The 24627-nt window shown below is 39.2% G+C and overlaps 1 protein-coding gene across 5 annotated transcripts in view; it reads left to right on the top strand.

Annotated features, from left to right (window-relative positions):
• Positions 1 to 24627, top strand: part of STK39 (serine/threonine kinase 39) — a 332438-nt gene that overhangs the window by 120235 nt on the left and 187576 nt on the right. For all 5 annotated transcript variants that reach the window (XR_013172832.1, XM_077154062.1, XM_077154065.1 and 2 more), the window contains exons 6-8: positions 17685 to 17794; positions 18043 to 18144; positions 20229 to 20362. Coding sequence is in view for 4 of the 5 variants with exons in the window: in XM_077154062.1 (XP_077010177.1) it covers positions 17685 to 17794; positions 18043 to 18144; positions 20229 to 20362 (346 nt within the window). In the remaining variant the exon portion in view is untranslated. The remainder of the gene's footprint in view (positions 1 to 17684; positions 17795 to 18042; positions 18145 to 20228; positions 20363 to 24627) is intronic.

Genomic DNA, 24627 nt, shown 5'->3' with positions numbered 1-24627 from the left:
ATTTGTTTTTCAGACTTTTGATTTCTTCTTTTTGTTCATTTTTGCCTTCTTTATATCCTCCCTCAATTCATTGATTTGATTTTGATGAAGTTTTCCATGTCTGTTTGAACATTCTGAATTAATTGTTTCAATTCCTGTATTTCGTTTGAATTGTTAGTTTGTTCCTTTGACTAGGCCATTTTTTCAGTTTTCCTGGTATGATTCATTATTTTTTGCTGGTGTCTAGGTATTTAATTTCTTTTATTAGTTTATTCTGGAGATTATTTTCACTTTTTTTTTTTACCTAGAATTTCTTGCTAGATGACTTTGTTGTCTCTCTGTTCTTTGACATATGTTCAGCGTATTCTAGACCTCTAGCTTAGGTTTTATTTAACAGATCAGAAGTTTTCAGTCCTTGTTTTCTTGTTTCTTGCCCTGCCTGTATGAGGGTCTCCTTATTTATTATAGACCCCAGCCAGGTTTTCCCAGACCAAACTGACCCCTTCTCAGGGCGAAAACTCACCTGTGTCAATTTTCCCTGAGGGCGAGACCCAGCAAATTGAAAGGCTTTCCCTATGAAGCCTCTGGACTCTGTTTTTTCTATCCTGCTCTGTATGTGGTGCTTGTCTACCTTCCCACCAGCATAAGGTGATGTGGTACCTTTAATTTTAACAGACTCTCCCTGTTAGGGGTGTGGTTGAGACAGAGGACAGTTTGTAGGCTGGCTTTAATTGCTTCACTTTTCCAGACCCTGGGGTCTGAATTCCTTGAGGAAGGGATTCTACCTGAGCTGGGCCCCACCTCTCTCCTGGGGAAGGCACAGGCTCCAGACAAACATTCAAACAAGCGTAATTCTGCCTGAGAAGCACTGCAGCTGTATCCAAAGAGTAGTCAAGCTGTAGAAACACAGCCACAAAAAAGAAAAAAAGAACAATCCCTTTCAGAGCAAGACCCCCATTCCTCCGGTATGCCAGTCAAAAGTTGGTATGTTGCTTTGTTTATCTCTAGGTCCTATGTTCCCCCTTCTTTCCTTCAGGGCTAAGACCCTTTCCAGTATTATGTGCTGTCTGATCCAAAAAAATCTATGGTGTTTTTTTTTCTTTTTTCTATTTCTGTCAGTCCTCTGCCCCGTCTGCGCCAGTGCAAAAACCAGGAATCTCAGCTTTTACTTGAGGTTCAGCTGAGTAGGGGGCCTATTTTTAATAGTTAGAATTTGTTAATTAATTCCACAATTGGAGCTTGGTTGAGCTCAGTCCCTTGCTGTTAGTAAAGTCTCTTTCCTTTCCCCTCTGGGAAGCAGCCTGTGGGGGAGGGGCACCAGCCTCTATGGCTTGGGGAACTCACAGTTCTTGGGGGGGCTCGCAGTCGGTCCAGCTGGTCCAGACGGGTGTAAACTGTGTGTCCAGTCACTGGTATGGCCCCAGCAGTTGTTCTGTACTGTTCCTGGCTATTTACTAGCTGCTCTGGAGGACGTATTAAATTCCGCACCTCACCAGGCCACCATCTTGGCCCACTCCTTTATCCCTTTTTTCTTGCTCTCTGTTTCCTTTTTATATATATCACCCTCTGACATATGTCTATATGTGGGTCTCAGCGTGTCCTCAGTCAGCAGCATCAGTATCCCCTTGGAAGCTTAATATAAGTGCAAATTCTTATGTTCCACCTGCTGAATCAGAAATCTGGGGAGGGGCAATCTGTGTGTTAACACATCCTTCAGTGATTTGGATGCAAATTAATGTGTGAGAACCACTGTTATGTATTGTAATATTGTTAATGATCTTTACCTATCTTTCTCCCCTCCACACTCCAATTTAAAGGTCAGCTCCCTGAGGGCAGGGATTTCTGTTCTATAATGCCAGTACGTAGAACAGAAAGGCCCGTGGGTAAATGCTCATTAAATATTTATTAAAGAGTTAATGAACATATAGCCATCAAGTAAATTTAGATTAAAAGATTATTGGGCAAATAGTTTAATGTATGATCTTCATATTTTAGTGACTCTTCAGTGTGAGGAATCTTAAAAGTGAGGTTTTTCGATTATATAAGTATATAACTTTTACAGTGTGACTGTGTGATTGTGAAAACCTTGTGTATAATGCCCCTTTTATCTGGGGTATGAACAGATGAGTGAGAAATATGGATGAAGAATGAAAAAATATATAGAGGAAAAGGGTAAAATAAATGGTGTAAATGGAAATACTAGTGGTCAGAGAGAGGGGGCCAGGGGTATGGTATAGATCAGTTTTTTCTTTTTTCTTTTAGTTCTTTTTCTGGAGTGATGCATATGTTCTAAAAATGATCATGGTGATAAATACACAACTGTGTGATGATATTGTGAGCCACTGGTTGGACACCATGCATGGAATGTATGCGTATGAAGATTTCTCAATAAAAATATTTTTTTAAGAAGTGTGATTTTCTTCACAGATTAAATAACCTGCAGGTCCTTTGAAGGTTTTGTTAGCTTCAACTACTCCTCCTTAAAATGTTTTGGAAATTATGTAAATTGTTGCTTTAAATGCTTAGGCACCAAGATTATGGAAAGATGGTGGATTAGGGAACTCCAGCCCTGTCCTTCCACCAAAACAACTATTAAACAGGCAGGAACAACCTAAAACAACTATTTTGAAACTCCCGAGGCCAGAAGAACACTGCACAGCATCCGGGGAAGAGCAGGAGTAGGAGGCTGATAAGTAATGGTAAAGAACTCAGAATTACTCTCCCCACATGGCGTTTCTGGCACCCACCTTTCACTCTCGCTGCAGGCCGCCATAGGGTCCATTCCCTGGCCTATTTGCTGATGACAGAAAGGGAGATAAAAACTCCCCTTCCCCACACCAGAGTGGGGCATGGTTAATCACTGATTGCAGCTTTTGATTGATGAATTCAGACCGCTGGGGACCTGACTCTGAGGGCAGATATTGTGTCAAAACAACCTAGATAGTATTCAAACGTGTGTACATGACAAGGGGACAAAGACCACTCAGTTGGGAACGCATAATCTCTTTAACAAAAGCTGGGAAAACTGGATCTTCATTTACAAAGAAATGAGGAACTCTGCCTCACACCTTATGCAAATATCAATTTCAGTTGGATAAAAGACCTAAATATAAGAGCCAGAACTATCAAAATCCTAGAAGAAAATATAGGGAATCCTCTTCAAGACTTAGTGTTAGGCAATGATTTCTTAGACTTTTCAAGCAACAAAAGAAAAAATAAATAAATGGGACCTCATCAAATTAAAAACTTTTGTTTCTCAAAGAACTTTATCTTGAAAGTAAAATGTCACCTTCATAGTGGGAGAAAATATTTGGAAATTACATATCTGAAATAGGTCTAATATGCAGAATATATAAAGAAATCCTTCAACTTAACAACAAAAAGACAACCCAATTTAAAAATGGGCAAAAGTCTTGAATAGACATCTCCCCAAGGTAGGTCTATAAATGGCCAGAAAGCACATGAAAAGATATTCAACTTCATTAGCCATTGGAGAAATGCAAATTAAAATCACAGTGAGGTACAATTTCATACCCATCAGAATGGCTGCTATCAAAAACAAAACAAACAAAAAAAAGCAAGTATTGAAGAAGATGTGGAGAAATAGAAACATTCATTCATTGATACTGGCAATGTAAAATGATGTAGCCGCTGTGGAAGGCAGTTTGATGGTTCCTCGGAAAGCTAAATATAGGACCTGGTGATCCCCTTAGTAGGTATATATTCAAAAGAATTGACAGCAGGGATGTGAATGGATATTTGGACACCAATGTTCATAGAAGCATTTTTCACAATTGCTAAAAGATATGAGCAACCCAAGTATGTATCAATTGATAAATGGATAAACATTATGGGGTATATACATACAATGAAATATCATTCCACCTTAAAAAGAAACGAAGTCCTGATACACGTGAGAGTATGGATGAACTTCAAAGACTTTATGTTGAGTGAAATGAGCCAGACACAAAAGGGCAAATATTGTATAATCTCACTGATATGAAATCATTAGAATAAGCAGCAAACTCATAGAATCAGAATCAAGAATAAAGGTTACTGAGGGACGGAGTAAGGATAGGGAATGGGGAGTTAAGGCTTAAAATATATAGGATTCCTATTCAGAATGATGGAAATGTTTTGGTATTGGATGGTGTTGATGATGACACAACATTGTGAATGTAATTAGCAGTGCTGAAATATATCTGAATATGATTAAAAGAGGGAAATGTTAGATTGCATAACCACCAGAACAATTATGCATAAGATACAGGATTCCCATATAGTTGTCTAGTAAAGAAAAAAAATTAAATACTTATGCCAACTTGAATTGTGCTCTTTTAATTATCTCCCATAGGGACCATCTCTTTAAAATGTACAGAGGGGTCATTTGGCTCCATGGAAGCTTCTGGTAGTAAAGCCATTTGAGTGAGCATTTGCATGAAAAAGACCACCTACAGGTGTATGAATATTGCATTGGAAATTTAGACTTATTAATATTTGATCTAAGATGATTGTGCCCATCCTTGTGAATATGGCCAGCTAGAAGTCCTCATTGACTTTAGACATGTGTCTTTGGCTTGGGAGACGACAATACTCTATATAATATACTTACACAGTGCTCTTCTTTTAACCACTGTGTGCATTCAGCCGTTGAGGGGTCTGAGCACCACTGAGAAGTTGCCAATTTATTTAAGACCATACTGAGGATTGTAAAAGCAAACAGTTCTCAGATGTCCTCTAACTTCACAGTTCTCAGGTATCTGTCTTCACTTTAGCTCTTGGTCCCTTCCTTGCCATTAGACACCCCCTCTTCCCCAGCACTCATCCCCACACCCCACATATGCCTTTGAACTCTCTGTGTTTGGAGGTGCTGGTATTCAGCTATCCTGGGACTCAGTTCCTTCAGCTGTAAAATAGGGAAGGTTGACAGAACATTCTCCAAGGACCTATCTTGTATCAAAATGTATGAGTGGCCTTTCATTCGTCAAAGGCATTCAAGGCATTTTCAGTACTGCTTTAAAACATTCAAATCAGAGGATGATCTTGAGCGTGGGTGGGGGGAGATTAAATTCAAGCATTTGTCCTGTGGTTACCTTTACCAGAGCAAATTTAAAAATAAATACCCAGAACAGCATTGCATGTGCCCAGTAATTACAATGAAGTTTTAAAAACTGATACCAAAGAAAATAAGAGAAATGGAATGCTCAGAAATGTTGAGGAAGATTATGCTATACTTCCATCTTCTTTACAATTCAGCATAATTGTGTTATTTATAATGCCATTAATCTTTATAATCTTTCAAGTGCTTTCAAAAGCAACATTAAAAAATCAGTGAAAAAAAATTCCCCACTCCAAGCAGGGAGCTAGGTAGGAATGGACTTGTGATTTTAGGATGATTGTGGTTTTCATGCATTCTCTGTTATTATAGTCAATAGAACGTCGACCACTAGCGAGGTCTTAGTCATGTGTATAATTGGACTGTAGAAAGCTGATTCTTGTCTCATCCCTTCAGTCCAGCTGGCCTGGGAGCACTGCCGCAGCACCCTCCTTCTGCCGCTGCTCTGCCAGGTGTGACCTCTGGCTCTGAGACTCACTGTACATGCACCTGCTTTGGGGAAGGGTTCTTGGCTCTGACAGAGGCAGTCAGATTATTTGCTAATTTGCTATTTTCTTAACCAATGCTCTCCTTCATTGGGATGGCTAATTGGCTGTATTAATCAGTTGTCTCCTGAGCCAAATATGAATTGACACCGACTACCATTTATTCTTCTATCTTTTGGTCCCGTTAACCATTGTGAGAGTGGTTAAAAAATTGGAGGGAGGCAGGTGGCAGCTTCTGTAGCCTCAGTGTTATTAAAGAATCCTCCTGTTGAGTTTTTCTTATCATTTATCTGTGCTGTTGTGAATTGATATTAATTCCATATATAAAGTACCAACAAGGGCTAAGAACATTTTCCTTATAAGTGAAAACATAGCATTTAAAGGAAACCTGTTGACTGCGGTTTCCAGGGTCTATCCTCATGAGACCCAGTCACCGGAAGGCCTGTGTCTTTGTGTTTCTTTTATCTTTAAAGATGCAAATCTGCATTTAGGGAATAGGACGACTTTTTTCCTTTTGCTGCCACAAAAAGCTGTGAAATCGTCATTCTCTGATGTTTCCGGAGGAGATCAGGACTGCCTCTTTGTCATTAACAGATGGGAGGCAGGGATTTGTTCAGAGCAATGATAAGTGAAACTATAGGACCCAGACTTAGTAAATATTTTAGGATTTGTGTTTTATGACAGTGAATGCCTTGGACAGCGTGCAATCATTGGGATCCCGACCTACAGAACCAAACAGGGCCATTGAGTGCCATGTGCTTGCAATAAGAAATAAGTAGAACTGAACAGCAGGAACCTGGTGGAAGACAGGAGGGGGCGGGTATGGAGGGACGACCTAGAGGAGTCTTTCTGTGTCTACCTGGCTCCTCTGGGCACCAGTTCCCAGCAGTGCAGCTTTTGTGTCCTAGGCCAGAGTGAGGTGTTGTGAGTAATTGGTTGCTAATAGTAGAGAAGGCACTATTAGATTAGTAACTGACTTGCTTAAAGAGTGATCTTATTCAGGGTTATCACTCTAATAATATAATCCTATCACCTTTACATTGTGCATTTGAGAGGTTTTTGTGAGTGAGAAAAAAGTAGAGTTACAAACATCTGTACTTACCCCCAGTCTTTCTCATTTGGATCTTGGCACCTCTAGTGAGCATGTGTTATTGATATGCTGTTAATATTTGTTGAGATTATAAATTATTTTCATGTATTAAAAAAATGCTTTGTGGAGGCTGTGTCTATTCCCATAGAGATGTGTCCCGTGTGCAGATTTTTTTTGTCCTGTCTGACACTGCGGGCATAGTTGAGAATCACTGGGTTAGACTGTTCTGTATTGCCCTTATCCGTGTCATAAGGTTCATGCATCAATCCTCATCTACTATTCTCTTTCCACTCTGTGGTTCTCTTCATCTGTAAGGTGGAAGAGGAAAGCCAAGGATTTGACTTTGTGCACACTGAGATCTTGGAATCATATTGAATCATGCCGTAGCACTTTCTGGGCATAGAGTCCTCCGGAGCAGTGTTTCTCTGGTTTTGGTGGGCATTGAATCAGCTTGTGGGACTTGTCACAACACAGGTTCTGAATCAGTAGATCCTGGTTGGGGCTCAGGGTGCTGCATTTCTTCGTCTCCCATGTGATGCTGGTGGTCCTGCTCTGTGGCCCTGCTTTCAGTAGTTAGGATCTAAACTAGATTGTTGAAGATACTTCTCTTTCCTATTTCCTAGAAGTGTTTTGTTCTGTTTATGGGCAATTTATTTAAGTATAGCTCCAAAAGGAACTGTTGGTAAAAAAGGAAATTAAACACTTCTTGCAGTATGGTTCCCCCCTTGAAATTTCTGTACATTTACATGTTTTGATTTGTGCCCCTGGCATTAAAAGCCATGATTAATACTGGAGCTGTTTAAAAATCCCAAATGGCACAGTGTGCTAAATCGTTTTCTTGCTATTTTTTTACTCAGTGCTTTTGGAGATTGCAGTGGCTTTGGTCTCTAATGCAGTGATTAACCCTTAGCAGTTAGGAAGTACAAATAAACATGGCTGGACTGGAAAAAGACAGGGGGGAACTGTGAGAGTTAAGAATCCTTTGGGGGCACATAGCAGAGGACTTGACTGACAGGATATTAAGAAATAAAGACGTCTGATTATTTCACGTAACAAGAAGTCTAGGTCATTCAGTTGTGGAGTTGGCGGAGAGGCTCAGGGACATCACAAAGTCACGGACTCTTTCCTACATATTGTTTGTGTTCTCACTGTGTTGACCGCCCCCGTCCTCACGGGCTGCTTTCATTCCCAGCCTTATGTCCTCATGTGACAGTGCCCCAAAGAGGAAGAGGGTGGAGGGAACAAAGCAGCTTTTAGTGTGGCTCTTTTTTGCAGAAGGAAAATGTCTCTGGAAGAGCCTGCTCAGCTTCCCTTTAGATCTCATAGGCCAGGATGAGGGCAGACCCTCAGACCATTCATTGGTGAAGAGGGACTAACCACCGTGATCGACTTAGATCAATAATATTATCCCTTTGAGACCTGGCAAACAAAAACGGGGTTCTGCTAGAGAAGAAGGGGGTTGATGTTGGTAGGTGACCAGCAGGATGTGTTACAAAAACTAATATTATTAAGAGCCTACTCTTTTGTAAGTTTCCTATTTAATAGCTAGGGAACTGTTACTCAAAGGTGCTAAGTAAATTACAAGGGAGTGTAATAGGACCGGTGCTCAGGCCTGCTGGATTCCAAATTGCCTCTTCAGAGTGGAAATGAGACTTTTTGTATTCACTGTGTCCTCCCCTTGCTGCTTCTGCTCTTAGTTTGAGGGATCATTGATAGTGATCATAGAATCACTAGAAATGATCAGGACCCCATGATATGCTTGTGAATGGAACCATATAATCACATCATCTGCATCGCTGTTTGACCTCTTGATAGTTACATTCACATGCACGGTGCAATGTGATGTCAGTGTTGTAATAGAAAACTGCTCATAGGAGTAAAAGTGGCATTAATTCAAGAAGGAAAGCAATCCAGTGAGTGTTGGTGCCCACTGTCCTTGGTCTTGTCACATCCTTACTTGGCACCTGAGCCCTGAGCTCTACTTCTTTCTCACGGTTGAGCTGAGTTCTGCTGAGCATGCCACAGGTGCCCAAGGGTGCGGCTTCCCCCTGGAACACTTGAGGCCTCCCCTCGACCTCCTCTGAGTCAGTGCTGCACCAAGCTCTCTCCTGCCGCGTCTGCTGGGGCTCCCAGCAGGTGGGAGAGGAAGGTCTCTCCCTGCTTCCACTCGGACTTGGCTTGTGGTGCCCAGAGGTCTGAAGACATCCCGACTATGGCAGGGTTCCCGGGAAGTGAAAAATTGCCCCTATTTAGTTTAAAAACAAAATAAACAGATAGGAAAAAGTGGCAAAGGTTGGTTTTAATTATACATTTAAAAAATTGAGAAATATTGATTTGGTCAACAAACCTAGAGTACTTTGCTGAAGTATGTGATAATTGAATAAGCATTATAATCAGAAGGAAAAAAAAAATACTGGAAGCTTGCTGACTTCCATACACATGGAGAATTTTAGCCTGGGATGGACTTCATTTGCATTCTTCATATTCCTTGAGGAAGGGGATTTTGATTAGAGAGTGATATGATCAGAATTACATGTTAGATTAATCTGGATAGAATAGGTAAGATGACCTGCAGTTTGAAGCGATTTGCCTCTGTTTCTGTAACCGGTAAAACCATGACTTTTCCTGGTCTGTGTTTTCTTTTAACATGAAAATCGAGGGGAAAGGACACCCAGCAGTAATCAGCAAATAGAAGATAAAGCCTTTAGTTCTGAGTATAGTATCTTGGGCCCATTAGCATATTCCTCCTATCTATATTGTTTACTAGCAGTTGCTGTATTTAAATTAATATATTTCCATACCATCTCTCACTAGAAGTTGGGGATTGTCTCTAAATCAAAACTCTGCAAGCCCCATGATCTCTAAACCCATGCTGTGCTCACCCTGTGCTCTTATACCCTGTGCTTAACTGAAAATATACAGATATGGTATCAGTGAAATGCATGCTAGTATAAAAACAGTTGTTTGTGTCTTTTTTTTTACTATTATTATTTTTATTTTTTTCCTCTATATTAACATTCTATATCTTTTTCTGTTGTTTTGCTAGTTCTTTTCCTAAATCAATGCAAAAGTACTAAGAAATGATGATCATGCATCTATGTGATGATGTTAAGAATTACTGATTGCATATGTAGAATGGAATGATTTCTAAATGTTGTGTTAATTTCTTTTTTTTTCTTTAATTAATAAAAACAGTATAAAAAATCTAAATACATTATTTCTAAAACTTTTTAAAAAATATTTACTGCTATTTTATATAAATTATTATGTAGTTTGCATAATTTAAGCAATATGTATAATATAAAATTACATCTTTATTCATCCAATATTGGTGATATAATCTTTTAAGGGAACTTATAAGACTCAGAAAGGCTGAGTGCTGTCAACTCTAAAAATGATCCTGAGTTTTTAGAAGCACATTTCCATTTTGCCTTCAAGTCTTGAGAGTCTCCTATGAGGAAAATAGCTTGACACACTTCCAGGTTATGAAGGATTTGTTTTTGCTTTCCTAAATATGACGTTGAGGATTATTTAGAGTAACTCGAATTAATTTTTCTATTTTGGATAGTCATAGCTTGATCTTTACTCAGGTAAGGGCCTAGGAGTTGTGGGATATTAGCCTCATTATTCGAGTTTGAAGTGCCTTTTCAATAATGAAAAATACTTTGAATTTCCCTGAGAGGGAGACTAGGTGCTAAGCAGCTAACTCCTCTGTGGATTTTATTCAGACTCGCAATAACTTGCCATGAGTTCTTTGACAAGTCGTTCAATCTTTTTTATTCTTTCCTTTTCTTCAGTTCCAATATCCAACTATATTATCCTATTTCCTTAAGAATTTGTCTAAAACTTTCCGTTTTCAGAGTCTTTATTTACCTGTACGCTCTGTTGATTTTACACCCTGGGTTATGGATGTAGTCTGCCCTGCTTCCAGTCTTTTTCCTTACCTGAACACCTCTGTGTGATTACTTCTCCAAATATTCTTTTGCTCTAGAGAGGGAGCAACAGTAGTCTGGCTGCTAGTTGGACCAGGTATAAATTCACTTTCCTGATACTCAGACTTTGCTATGGCTGAGCTTCTCAACAAGCTCAGTGTTTCCCAGCCTTTTTAGATCATGGCCTCTGGGAAAAGAGATTGCTCACAGTGAGGAACTGCCAGGGACCCCTGAAGCTGTGGGGGCTCCTGATGCCAACCACCCCCAGCCAGCCACTTGCAGGTCTAAAGGGACCAGTATCTTTTGTAACCCATTTCGAATGCAATTTAGGAACTTTGATTCCATTATTCTCTAACCAAAATGTTGAATTAACCCAAGGCAGTTTTGGTTTTTTTTTTTCATGTACAAGCCAGGTTATTTTTCATAGATGATAGTAGATGTTGAAGAAGTTTGAGCCTGGTCAACCACAACCTCATTCCCAGGTTATAAGAAAACCAAGTTTTAGAGCAAATTTTTGCCATTCTTTAGCAAGCAAGTACCCAAACAGTTCTCACAATTTGTTTTATAAGCTCAAGGAAATCCCTCTTCTCTGTTCTTGTAGGTGAATGAAAAATTAACTCAAGGCAGACCTGCCAAGAGTCCATATGCAGTTTTCAGCCAACAAAACTCCCTTTAGCATTTCTTGTAGGGCAGGTCTGTTGCTGACAGATTCTTTCAGCCTTTGTTTGTCTGTGAGAATTGTAATCTCTCCCTCACTTTTGAAGGACATTTTAGCTGGATAAAGAATTCTTGGCTGGAAGTCTTTCTCTTTCAGCATCTTAAATATATTATACCACTGCCTTCTCACCTCCATGGTGCCAGTTGAATAGTCCAAACTCAGTCTTATTTGGTTTCCCTTGTACGTGAATTGCTTTTCTCTTGCTGCTTTCAGGACTTTCTGCGTCTCTTTGACGTTTGACAGTCTGATTAGTATGTGTCTTGGAGTAGGCCTATTTGGATTTATTCTATTTGGAGTTTGTTGGGCTTCTTTGATTTACGAGTTTATGTTTTTTTATAAGGGTTGGGAAGTTTTCCTCCATTATCTCTTCAACTAATCTTCCTAGCCCTTTACTATTTTCTTCTCCTTCTGAGACACTGATGATTTTTATGCTTGCATGCTTTATGTTGTTCATCATTTCCCAAGAGATCCAATTCCAATTTTCCCATCTTTCTTGACATTTGCTGTTTTGTGCATTCAAATTGAGTTGTCCTGTCCTCTAGTTTGCTTATTCTTTCTTCTGTCTCTTCAAATCTGCTGTTGTTTAAATTTGGTCTACAGTATCTTTCATCTCTGTGATAGCTGTTTTCTGCTTATTCTTTCAGATTCTTCTTAATGTTCTTCTAGTGTCTTCTTGATATCTTTATGTCGTTAGCCAATACATTGCATTTATTTAGGAGAGTTGTATGAATATCTTTGATTCATGTTCCAAATTCTGTCTCCTCTGGTGTTTTAATTTGGTCATTTGTCTGCGCTGTATTTGTCTGCATCTCATGTGCTTTATGATTTTCTGTTGCCTTTGAGGAGTTTGAATATCTTGATACTGTTATTTTGAAAATTGATTTCCTCCACTCATCTAAGGCTTTGTATTTGTTTGGGTTTGCATTGAAGGTCTCCATTTGTACTAGGTCTGTCAGTAATTCCCTGCCAAGCCGAGACGTGGACCTCAGGCAGGGGATGCCACTCTGCTTGAGGATCTTTTAAGAGCTAGGCAGTTTCCCAGACTGCACTTTCAGCTTCTTCTCAGCAGATGGCTATCCTGGGCCACCTCTTCCCCTTAGGCCCACTTCTTGACTGTGGCAGCTGACTGAGCTGAATGGAGACCCAGTGCAATTCCAGCTGGGATCACTGGTCTTGGTGTGTACTGAAAGCTGCCAGTCCCTGGGCTGGGGGTTGGGTAGTGTGCACCTCAGTGGAGAATCCGCTTGGCCTGATGTGTCTAGTGACCTCCCAGGCTCCTGCTTGGAATGACCCTGGGCTATGGGACTGGGTATTTCAGCTGCCCCTGCCCACAGTCAACCCAGGTAAGCCTGGTTCTGTGCAGCTTGACACAGCTCATGGCTCAGCACGGCTCATGGCTTGGCATTGCTTGTGGCTCAGCATGCCTCCTTGTCCCTACCTCTCTGTCCATACATGCCTGAGGTCTCTAGGCCTCTGTGGGGAAAGGGGAGCAGTGTTGGGACCTAACGAGTCTCTTTTGCAGGCCAGTTGCCAGACCACCTCCACTCTGCATCTCTCCCTCTTTCCAGGGAGAGGGCCCCCCAGTCTCTGCCAAAATCCAGGTGCCCACAGTGGCCTTTCTCAGGATCGGGAGCAGGCCCTGGCTCCCATATGGCTGGAATGGAATGTGCTGGCTGAATGGTCTCTATGCACAGGGAAAGCAAATCTGCTGGCTCCCAGGTTCCCCAAGGGGGATCTTGGCTGCAAAGCTGTGAGGGAAGAGCTCTCAAGCTGGCTGTGGGGGTAACTGGGTGTAGGGCACTCCACTCCTTTGGGTCTTGTTCCACTTGTCCCTGGTAGGATCACGACCGAGCATGCTCACCCTGTTCTCTCTGTCCTGGTTTCTCCCCCTTTTCATCCAGGATCTCCCTATATAGTGTAGAAGACCCTCTCAGGTCACCTGCACCCTGAAACTGCTGTCCTGGTTGTTTTTCTGTCACTTCTGTAGTTCCACAGAGCAGGAGTGAACTTGACCTATCCTATTCTGCCTTCTTCCCGGACGTCCTCCATATGCAGTTTCCTTTTGCCCTTATACTGGGCATCAAGAATCCATCTAGACATAGAACTTGTTAGGGATTTAGCCTATACTTTGGGTTTGGCTGGATCTTTTCATTCTATTCATGCAAGAATAGGGAGTATATCAAATATTTTAATATATTTGTGCTTAATACCTATACTTTCAACAATGAAAGCCTATTTCTAAGGTGTGTCATGCATGTTCATAGGTCACCGTTTTCCCTAATAATAACCTTATACTTGGATACAGATAATAGAAATACTTCTAGCAGCTACCTCTGTCTTCCTTAGTCAAATGCTACCAGAACCCCCTATCACTGGGTATTCTTTGTTAGAGCACCACCTGGCTATCTAGTTTGTAGTATTGTAAACATGATATCACATTGTATGTACTGAACTAGTTTAGGTAAATTTTGAATATTGTAACAGCGGAGTTGGCAGGCTAGTGGCTTTCAGAAGAAATCAGATTGGTAGGATTGCTTTATTTTGTTTTTCCAGATTCCTTTTTTTAATGAATCCCCCCCCCCCCCAAAAAAAAAAAAGGGTGGTGGTATTTTGCATAAAGATCCAGCTCCATTCCTCTGTGACAGCTCTTTTCTAGAGCTGAGTATGCTGCAGAAGCCTGAAGGGCACAGAAACTGGGCTCTGGTCTCAACACAGAGCCAGCCCTTCCTCCTTTGCTGTTTATCATTGAGGTTGTGCCGTTGATTTTCAGGACCCTTTTCCCTCCTTTATATTTCTTTCTGGACCCGGTAGGCATTTGGGTTTTGACCCCTGCAGCTGTCAGACACTTTTTCTTCGTGGTTCAACACTTGTGCTTTGCTCGTGCTGCTTCTTTGTCTAGAATGTCCTTTCCTGTTAGACTTGCTCCTCCAAATGTTAACTTCATCTTCAAGGCCAGGTCCAAGGCCCACTTTGGATACAAAGTCTTTCATGACCATTAATTTTGTCCTAGCCCCTCTTCTTTGCTAATGGCATGATGTTTGATTTTACACGTTGTTCTATTGTTTATTCTTTCTCTTGGTTTATAATATCTTTGAGTTCAGGAAAAGACCTTTCTCATATTTTATGTCTGCTAAAATATCAGTGCTTATCCTCCTCAGCCCAGTTATCTAAATGTAATGTATACATGGTGAAAAGAAGTAGGATATTATTATAAATATGAAAGTAATATAAAAATAGGCCTAAGTAAAAACCCTGACGTGAGAACCAAGTCCCAGAGAGGTTGAATACCTAGCTGCAGTCACACAGTTGGGGAAGAGCTTAGTCTTCCACCCACTGTAATCCCTGGCTCTTGCCAGTTAAGCTGTTCTATTTCCTGGCGGATGCACTCACTCTCCAAATGGATAATTTTGAACCCTGCAGATCCAATTCAGGGTTGGGCAACACATATCAAAAAATGGCATCAGGGAGTTTTACATAGTTTAGTAGGGTGGAGCTCAGGGTCTGAATTTGGTAGTAGCCGTGGGTGAGGTGGGAGAGGATTTGTGTCAGGTCTGCATGTTATACCGGGAATTTTTACTTTCTCCTGACGAAAGGGGGAGCCTTTGAAGATTTCCAAGGAGGGATCAAGTCTGTGATGCAGAACTGTCCGGCTGCTGGCGTGGAAACTTGGGGACAGCAGGGAGGTGGTGAGCTAGGAGGCTGTCCCATGACAAGAGGTCATGGTGGCTGCAGCTGAAGTAGTGGTATAGGGAAGGATAGACATGGATGGATTCAAAACGTGTTAGAGCCTTTTATTTACAAGGGTGACAGCATTCTTTTTGGCTTTCGGCGCAGTGGTTCTTGGAGGCAGGAAGATGGACTGCCTACGTGTTATCTGTAGCTTTTGAAATGACTGTGTTGCCAGAGAGATGTTCCTGGTTTCTGATCCAGGTGAACCTGGCTCCATTCCCTTTGGCCGTATAGATGTACCCCTTAGGAAACAAGGACGGCTTTTCACAGTTCATGTTCCACCACCGTGCTCTCATTGTCACATGTAAGCCGCCTCAACAAATAGACCAGCTTCCCTACTTATACAAGCACACTCTGTACTTTGGCAACATGTTCTGTTGTCTCAGTGCATTTAAATCTTTCTCTATATGCATCAGCCACACATAGGAGCAAATCGTGCATTGGTTCTCTCTCATAAGTGAATAGATGTTAGGATTGGTGTTTTCTGCTTCTGGAATTTTTGTTCTGAGCTTTGAAGACAGTTAGCCATCTGTTTATGACTTTCAAGTGAGTGTTCTAAGTGGAGGCTATGAATAAAGATGTGAATTTTGAAGGATATATCGAGGGTGTTGCCAAAAACGCATTGCTACTATAAACCCTTCTTAGCTGATTTTGCAGCTTTTAAAAATATCAAATGTGAGCAGGTAGTATTTATAAGTAATTGAAAACATATGTAACATTCACTATGGATTTTTATCTGGATTATATCTTTTAGAAAGAGACTTAAGGGCATAGGGTTGTTTCAACTGCATTTCCAAGTATCTTTTATTTCTAAAAGCGGCTTTTACCCATATCCTGAATTTTATAAGGCTGATATGCATTTATTTACTATTATGTTAAAAATTACTTTAATAAAAAATGGGATGTTGGATTCAATGTGGAACTTTTCAGGAATCCAAATTATATTGAAATTAGAATTTTTAGAAGTTTTATCATATTGTCTTCCCCTTTAGCTGAATAAAGTAGACATTTTCAAATGATTGGATTTTTAAACTTTTCAGTAAGAGAATTAATTTTATCTTCCTCCACCTGCAGAAGCTGATTCATTGTTTCCAGAGATTTATTTTCGCAAAATTTCTGATCACAACATAAGAGTACAAAGCAGTTGGACGCATATTTGCAAATTAAATTATATAGCAATTTTCAAAATATACTTTTGTTCAGCAGTATTGAATCAAGAATAGCAGTTGGAACAAAGACTCCATTTGTCAGTTTTTATTCCTTTTTACCTGTGGTTAAAACCCTGTTGGGAGTTTTTATTTAAATGTAAATAAAATGAAACAGTCAACATATTTCAACTCAGGGGACTGGTTACAAATTTAATAGGCCTAAAGCAAATGCTAATACATTTTGACCTTGGTTTGTATTTGAAGTTGTTCTTTGGTAATTGCTGTCATCCAGACAATCAACAAAGGCGACCAGCAAAGAATTATGTGAGAACATTTCGTAGGGGGCAAGTTGTGTAGTGTGCTACATGTTTTGAGGTGTTGACAACTCTTTTTTTTATTACTATCTGCTTGCTCACCATGGAGCTGTCAGGTCTATAATGGTTCTGAGTAGTAGTTGGTGCTGTGTTTATTAATTTTATCCTTTATGTAAAAATGCAAGCAGAAGTGCATGCACTAATAATCACTGAACATTTCCCTTCTCTGCTGTCACATACAAGGATACATTTTTGCATCTCTCCATTTACGTGTATATAGTATGCCTTATAATTTCATCTTTTCACAAAAAAGAACTTCTATTGTGTAAAAGGCGTTAAGGAGAACACTATATAATTGTACATCTCATCCTATCTGTACTTATGAAAATTATCCAGAAAGCGAAAACTGAAAAGAAAAACAGCTTTTGCTGAGTTTTTCCTTTGCATTGATTGCCACACGTGGACATATCTGGACACACTGGTTTTATAAACCTGGGTTTGTGGATTTCCCATTATGATTTTTAGCTAAGACAATAGGAAGAGAGGTTTAGGCAAGGCATGTGAATGTGGAAGATGGATGTTATTCAACCTTTATGTAAACAAACAATAGACATACACCTCCCCAAACATTAACCACTTTTAAAATAAACATTTAAGAACAAAGCAAAACATAAAAAGAAACCACAACACAAAATGTTGCTGTTTGTACTGCCTGTGATGGTGTTCTTTATGAATGGTTTTCTAAAACAAATCTTGGCTAAAAACTCAGCTTTTTTATATTTAAGGCTCTGGGAACGTAGCGTGTTGTTGCTGCTCTGTCAAAATATGTTTAAATATAAAGGGCAGGTATTGTAGCCCTTTAAGTATTTTTTTTTTAGTAGAAAAAAAATACTAAATTAAATACTTCTGTTTAATCTGCTGAGCTGTTGGTCTGGTAGCCCTGCCAACACATTTCCTGGATGGGATACTCTTGTAAGTGTCAGAGATGGCAGATACAGGGTCACCCTGGTATACCTGAGAGAGCTTCATGGACAGGTTTGAAACAATGCATCACCACTGTGAGTTCACCAGAAAGAGATTATGTTCAAAAAGTCAGAATTTGTAAGGAACGATATCTTAAATAATGGGAGTATGAAATTTTTTTGTTCTTATTTTGTTTTTTTTTTCTTTCAGATTTTGGGGTAAGTGCATTCTTAGCAACAGGGGGTGATGTCACCCGGAATAAAGTAAGAAAAACATTTGTTGGCACCCCATGTTGGATGGCCCCTGAAGTCATGGAACAGGTAAAAAAAAAAAAAAAAAGTCATGTTTTGATAGATACAGTATATCTTTAATACACTAACATTTCATTCAGATCATTCATTTTTGTAAAGTTCATCATGTAGCTTGATTTTAATTTCTGATTGCTAGGATTTGTTTAACCTGCATGAGAATTGTGAATAAAATAGACTAGTCTCCTGATATACTATGGACTTCGTGATTTGTAACAGGCCTACTGTATAATTTTCTTTTTCTTTGGTTCTGGTCTTAGGTGAGAGGCTATGACTTCAAGGCTGACATGTGGAGTTTTGGAATAACTGCCATTGAATTAGCAACAGGAGCAGCACCTTATCACAAATACCCTCCTATGAAAGTAATTGCTATTTGAAATAATATATTGGATTTGAGTCTGTTCCATAGTTCTCTTAAATATAGTCTCTCTCTCTCTCTTTTTTTTTTTTCCTTAGACACAAAGAGAATTAATGGAGAAATATAGACAAGTCAAATGTCCTGTTTTCTTTGTGGACAGAGTAGAACAAAAGTAGCACATTTCCTAGCTTTGACACTTGTTTTACATTCTTACCACAGAGCTATTGCAAAATGTGATTGGATTGGTTGATGGAGGTTGATAACTGTGACAAATGCTAGTCATTACTCTTTTTGATGTCAGAACACACCCACTTCCCCAAGAGAATCAAAAAATAATTTGTAGTGATAACATCTTTTGCAGATGGATTTCCCAAATTTTCAGAGCTTTTTTAAAATTATTTCTTTTATGGTCTGATATTTTCATCCCTGCTCTTACAGTGTTATGTTGGTGACTCATCTGATAAGTGAGCCACAGTGTTTTCAGGAAAGAAAATGATTAGATACTATTTTTTGTTTTTTCATCTGACTTATATCATCATTTCTTTTAGTTCTGAGATAGTGGTACCAGGGCTGATTTACCCAACTGCATTTTGTTTTGAGGGTGAACTAGTTGAGTGGAAATTATGAAGATATTTTAGAGAGATAAGGTCCAGGGTTGTTTCATTTCTCCTAGGCAAATATTTGTAAAAATGCAGGAATATTAAAAAACACCTGAGACTAAAGAAAAATAGTTTAATTAGAAAAGTAATGCATTCTTATGGTAGAGAAATTAGAAGTATAGATAAGCATAAAAAAGAAAATAATCATCCATTATCCCACAAACCATGGAAATCCCCACTAGGATTTTAGTGTAGTTTATTTCATTGTTTCTCTATATGCATGCATATATATATTTTTAAACATACACACACACACACACCTATTTTTGTTAGCTGAAAAGATAAAGTTGGGATTTAAACAGTTAAAGTGATTTTTCAGAGAAAAAGCATTAAACAATTCTTAGTGCTTTTTCTTTCATCCATTTTTCCTAGACTGTCCTTATTCCTTGTTTCCTTTCTTTCCCCATCCTTAGTGTTTTGCACCTGAATCCAAAATCATACTTGCTAATCCCAGCCTGAAATCCTGCAGGAATTTTCTTCCGAGTTCATAGTTCTCCAACTTTTTACTGTTTGCTGTTATCCCCTGCAAACAGTAAACTGTCACCTTAATCCTTCCTCTATTCACACATCTGAAAGTATTTGAAAAGAATGTAGTATTTGCATAAATTGGGGCTGATTTATGTAAGCATATGATTTATTCACTTCAAAGGTCAATAGTTGGCTACAAATTCTGCTTTTGTTAAGCATATCATTTTGATGCTAGTGTGAAAGAACGGCTTTTTTACCTTTTTTATTTGAAGTTGGTCTTTTGGTTTTCTCACCCTCCAAAGCAGCATGGCTTTTCATTATAGTGTTTAGCAACTCAGTTTTGTTCTAGCAGTCTCAATTTAGCCAGGACTTTTAGCAATGTCCTATATGTTTTCTCATTAATAAAGAAAAAGAAAAAAGAAGGATATCATGTTACCTCCTGGGATATTGTGGGTTAATTTTGGAGGTGGGTAATCGGTTTACAGGAGGTTCCTTACTTATGAATGATATGTACATGTGAGTGTTGGCTGCTGCACTGGCCCTTCTCTCCTTTCCCTCCAGCAGCTCCTTCTCCCAGCCAGAGTCTCAGCCCTTACTAGGCCTGTGTGGGAGCTGTGTGCTCCTCGAGGCAGCAGGAGGAGCCAGTTTCCAGGAAGCTCTGTCCTGGTCCTTTTGGGAGGTTCGTTCTTAACACATAAAGCAGACTTTAAAATGTCTCTGTCAGTGGAATAACAAAAAGGTTAAAGGGTACGTGAACAGATTGGCAAAGGGAAATGAATCCTCTCAGTACACAGTTTTCAGAAAGTTAAAATTATGGGAAAGTTTGTACCTAACCAACGATGTTCTTTGGTATTTCAGTGAAAAATTTAAAACTTGATTTAAAAAAAAAAAAAAATCAACAAAGCTCCATGATAGCAATTGCTGTAGTTAAACTTTGTCTTTGTATTTGTTTCTGCCGCAGGTGTTAATGCTGACTTTGCAAAATGATCCACCCACTTTAGAAACAGGAGTAGAGGATAAGGAAATGATGAAAAAGTATGGCAAGTCATTTAGAAAATTACTTTCACTGTGTCTTCAGAAAGATCCTTCCAAAAGGTATGTCAAACTTAGGTGAGGCGTTAATGACCTGATTCCAGTCACAGCAAAGCTTTGTTTGTGGAGAGGGAAAGGCTGTGTGAGAACAGCTAAAAGGTTATTTCTAGTCTCCTGAGAAACCGTGCTTTGGCCCCCAGATTTCCAACCTGTTAGTGGTCAAAGCGGGGAGAAATGTGAGTGGAGGATGAAGGAGAGGAAGAGGAAAATGTTTGATATTAATAGCATTCACTGTGCTCGTTAGATGTGGGCTCTGTCATCAAGGGAAGTGAAGTAAAACAAATCAGAAGAAATTGGCAGTGCTACATTCAGGAGCCGAGCTGATATTCTGCTCTGTGTAGGTTGAGCTGACCTCTCAGGATTTGAATATCCTGCTGGCTCCAGTCTGAACCAGGCAGAGCTATTGAATTTTGCATGAGCTTCCTTTTAGTTGCTGAACAAGTTGTTTGTGCCATTTAAAAGATTATCGGTAAAGGCCATTAAAGGAGATTTTTTATGTTAGAAAAATTCATCATATAAACAGAAGCAAATGCCTTTAAATTAACTTTAGTGTTTCCTGTTTATTCTTGGGTTATTGACCTGCACTCTGTAATATGCCTGTTTTCAGAGTGTGTTTCTCCCCTCTTAATTTCGGTGACTTTGAAATACCTTGGGCAGTGATAGTGAGACCCCGTGTTGGTTATCACTTCAAGGGGAGTAGGAGTGGTTGAATGGCACTCAGTCCTTGCCTGGGTAAGGGCTCTTCCTGGCTTGGTTGTGTGTGGCACTGTCCTAACATGCTATGAACATAGATTATAAACCTCGAGAACTGACAAGTTGTCTGTCCCAATCCATCTCCAAGGATCCAGTGTGAGACTCGCATTTTAAAGCTTAATATCTGACTTTTCTTCTGAAACTTTCTTTTTTTTCCCAAAGAAGTACCCTGCTTTCAGAAGTTATAACTTTATTCTCATCTTGAAGTCTTTATGAATGTTGTTAATCCCTTTACAAAGGTAAAACAAACAACAACGAAGCAGTAGCCTCTTGTTCGAGTAGACTGCTCCTCTGTAAATGCTTTTCATTATTTTACTATTCTTTGTAGCTGCTCACCTCATTCCTTTAAATCTTACTTAATTTGCCTTGAGTCTATCCAATGCCACCTTTAGAGCCAAGTCTAAAGAGTGGTTGCTGTTAAACACTTGTCTTAAAAATGAATACGTTTGAAATTAGTTGTTTTGAGATGGATGATCATTTTGTCACACCTATAGGCTATTTCTGCTTAAACATCTCAGTTGTCCTTTATCTTTTATTTGTAGGGCTTATATTGCGTTTTTATTGTCGGCTATACCTCACTCACCTGTTGGGTAAAAATGCTCTTCGAGTCTAATTTGTTCTCAGCACCTGCTTGCCTTCCCCTTATGTTTGGTATTATCTCCAAATGTAAATTTTTGACGTCACCCAACATTTGAGTGCCTAGTGAGCAAAATACTGTCTTCCCAGTTAGCACTGGATTATTACTAATGGTCTTTGTGATTCTTGAGCTGGTTGAGATCCCACCTAGTAGTTGTGATGTGTAAAGTCACACAATTCCTCCTTACTAAGATGGGCCTGTTGGACAGAAGTGTTAGTGTGCTGAACGACGTAGTGATATGTATTTCTTCAGGAGGTTTAGAAGTTGGTCAGAAGAAACTGGATTAGATTGACATACATTTTACTTAACCAACCATATTTGTTTCTTCATTATCTTGAAACTCTTCCTAGGTTTTTTTTTTTTTTTTTTTTTTAATAATGTGAGCTTAAATATCAGGTTCCTTCTGTCCCACCAAGAAAAAAAAAAGTCCTTTAGAGAAGAAGCATCTACCATATGTTGGAATCTTTACAAAGTCTTTCCCTCAGATTACTTTCTTAGTTACAGGATTTTGATCTGCAAGAATACTAAGAGTTTCAGGACTTCTTTTAGAAATGTTCTCCATAAACTAATCATTTCTCACTGTTGTGCAACTGTCTTCTATAACAGACAGTTGTTGGCAGTTAGTGATGTATAATCTTCCCAGGCAGCGCTTTCTTTTAAAGGAAGGACATGAATGTTGAGAACATATATAAGATTGAAAAAAAAAAAAGGTAAATGAAATGTGGGAATAGAAAAAAATAATATTGTTGAATTAGTTTCTATTTAGAAGTTGATTTTAAAATATGTGTTCATTATTGGATTAATAAATAAAGAGTTCATTGCTGCACAATTCTTAGAAAAACGAACAACAGTGTAGATTTTCAGTTCCTTCTTTGCTTATGGTGTTTCAGGACGTTCATCTTCCTCCCTCTTTTACCTTTCAATCCTTTGTTCACCTACCTCATCTTCTCAGAGTTAGATGCATCGGGGTTTGAGTCCGAGCCCTACTCTATCCTCGTCTGCATGACTTCATTTCCTTCTCTGTACTGTGGTCCTATTAACACCCACTTCCTAGGATTGCCATGAGAATGAAAAGTGGTAACTCAACATCAGGTAGATTGCACAGTGCCTCACAGTTCCTGAGTACTCAGAAAATTGGGATTGCCGTTCACTATTTGCCGTTTTTTTTGTGACCAATAGAGTAATTGCAACTTTTAGTTTTCCTATGGTGTTTTGAAGTTGTGTCTGCTGTAGCAATTATCACACTGTGTTACATTTAGTGACTTACAGACCCAACTTTCTCATGAATTTGTAAGTTTAATAGAAGGAGAAGCTGTGCTGCTCAACTTTGTATCCACAGTGCCTTGTCTATGTTAGGTACTCAGTACTTTTCTTGAACTTCTGAAGAGAGGATTTGGAGCTTGGCAATGTGGAGGGGGCTTGGACCCATTGAGAAAATCAGATTGGAGTGAGTTGAGGAGTGAATGAAAGATTTTTGATAATTTATATTTATTTCTGTTGTTTCTGTGTAGATTATCTCTTTGAAATCTGAAAGCAATTGACTGGTATCAGTGCCCTGGTATTGCTGAGTTCCTTTATAGTAATGAATGAGAAATATCACAGGGATACAGTGATCAGGATGGATTCTCTCCTATGAGGGAGCCCCCAGGTTAGCTGAGAAAGTCTGGACTGTGCTTTCTGTCAACCTTGGATCTTCCTTAATAAAAGAGAACTGGGATATTGAAACTGTTTGCCTTATCCAAGACCGTGTTCTTTCCTTGGCATAGACAGATAATTGCTTATATTTGCACAGCAGAATATCTTGTTGTTTCTTAAAAAAAAAAAAAAAACAAAGAAACTCAGCCTTAATCGTGTGAATTACATGCTTCATATGGATGGCAACTAGGAAAGGAACCAGCATTTTCTTTGCAAAACAAGGGGGTGTATGTCACATAGATAAATTCGTAAGAAATGAATATTTCTCTTGGGTGGAGGGATGAAGTGAGAAAAAAAGAGTTCTGCTTGAGGTCAGTGAGCTGTTAGAATTTATTAATGTGCATTGTGACAACTATTTAAACTGTATCATATTCATCCTGAATCTTTTGAGAATTATTTTTAGTCTCCATGGACTTTGCTTCATCCATATGTATTAACTGAATCCTTTAAGAAGTTTCCTCCTGAGAATGTTGGTTCTTGCAGACTACTGCACTGTTTTTAAGGATTTTAAATTGAGTCATCATTCAAAGCCTGGGCTTTTCTTTTGGTTGCTGGTCGGATTTTTGCATTTCTTGTAAAACAGTGTGTGCCTTTATATTATATTGAATTGCTCTGTAATTGTTATCAGCCACGGAAGCCATGACCATGCTTGCAGAGTTCTTTCTTCTGTTGTACTCAGCTAAAAGGCAATGGCGTTGATAGAGCACATTAATCAGACTCTGGAGGTTGCTATACTATAAAACTCAAATTACCACTTGCCCCCCCTCAAACTAAAATCTGCCAGACCGCACACACCTCAGCTTCTCTCACATCTTCTGTTACTTTATTCCCTTCCTCATCTGCCTCTTTCCTTCCAGTTACATTTTTCCATAAATCCTTATGTAGGATTGTTGGACTCATGCAGGATGCTTCTCCAAGGCTATAGACAAGGAGGAAAAGAAACCAGTGGCCTGCTATTTAGTTATTCTATACAAGGTAGTGATTATTATTTAAGCCTATAAGAAAAGAATGTGGCTTCTTTAAGCCACTTGTCATTTTTTTTTATGTCATAGCATTTTTGTATTTATTGATGGAGGCTGATAGGGTATTGCAGAGAAAGGAGTTCTCTCTGCTGCACACTTTTCCCCTTTACATTTTTGGTTACCATAGAAATGACCTTGCTGGGAAAGGGAAAATGTTTTCC

This window comes from Tamandua tetradactyla, chromosome 3 (assembly GCF_023851605.1).
Source record: "Tamandua tetradactyla isolate mTamTet1 chromosome 3, mTamTet1.pri, whole genome shotgun sequence".
Classification (NCBI taxonomy): domain Eukaryota; kingdom Metazoa; phylum Chordata; class Mammalia; order Pilosa; family Myrmecophagidae; genus Tamandua; species Tamandua tetradactyla.
This window is presented reverse-complemented; position numbering and strand designations above follow the sequence as displayed.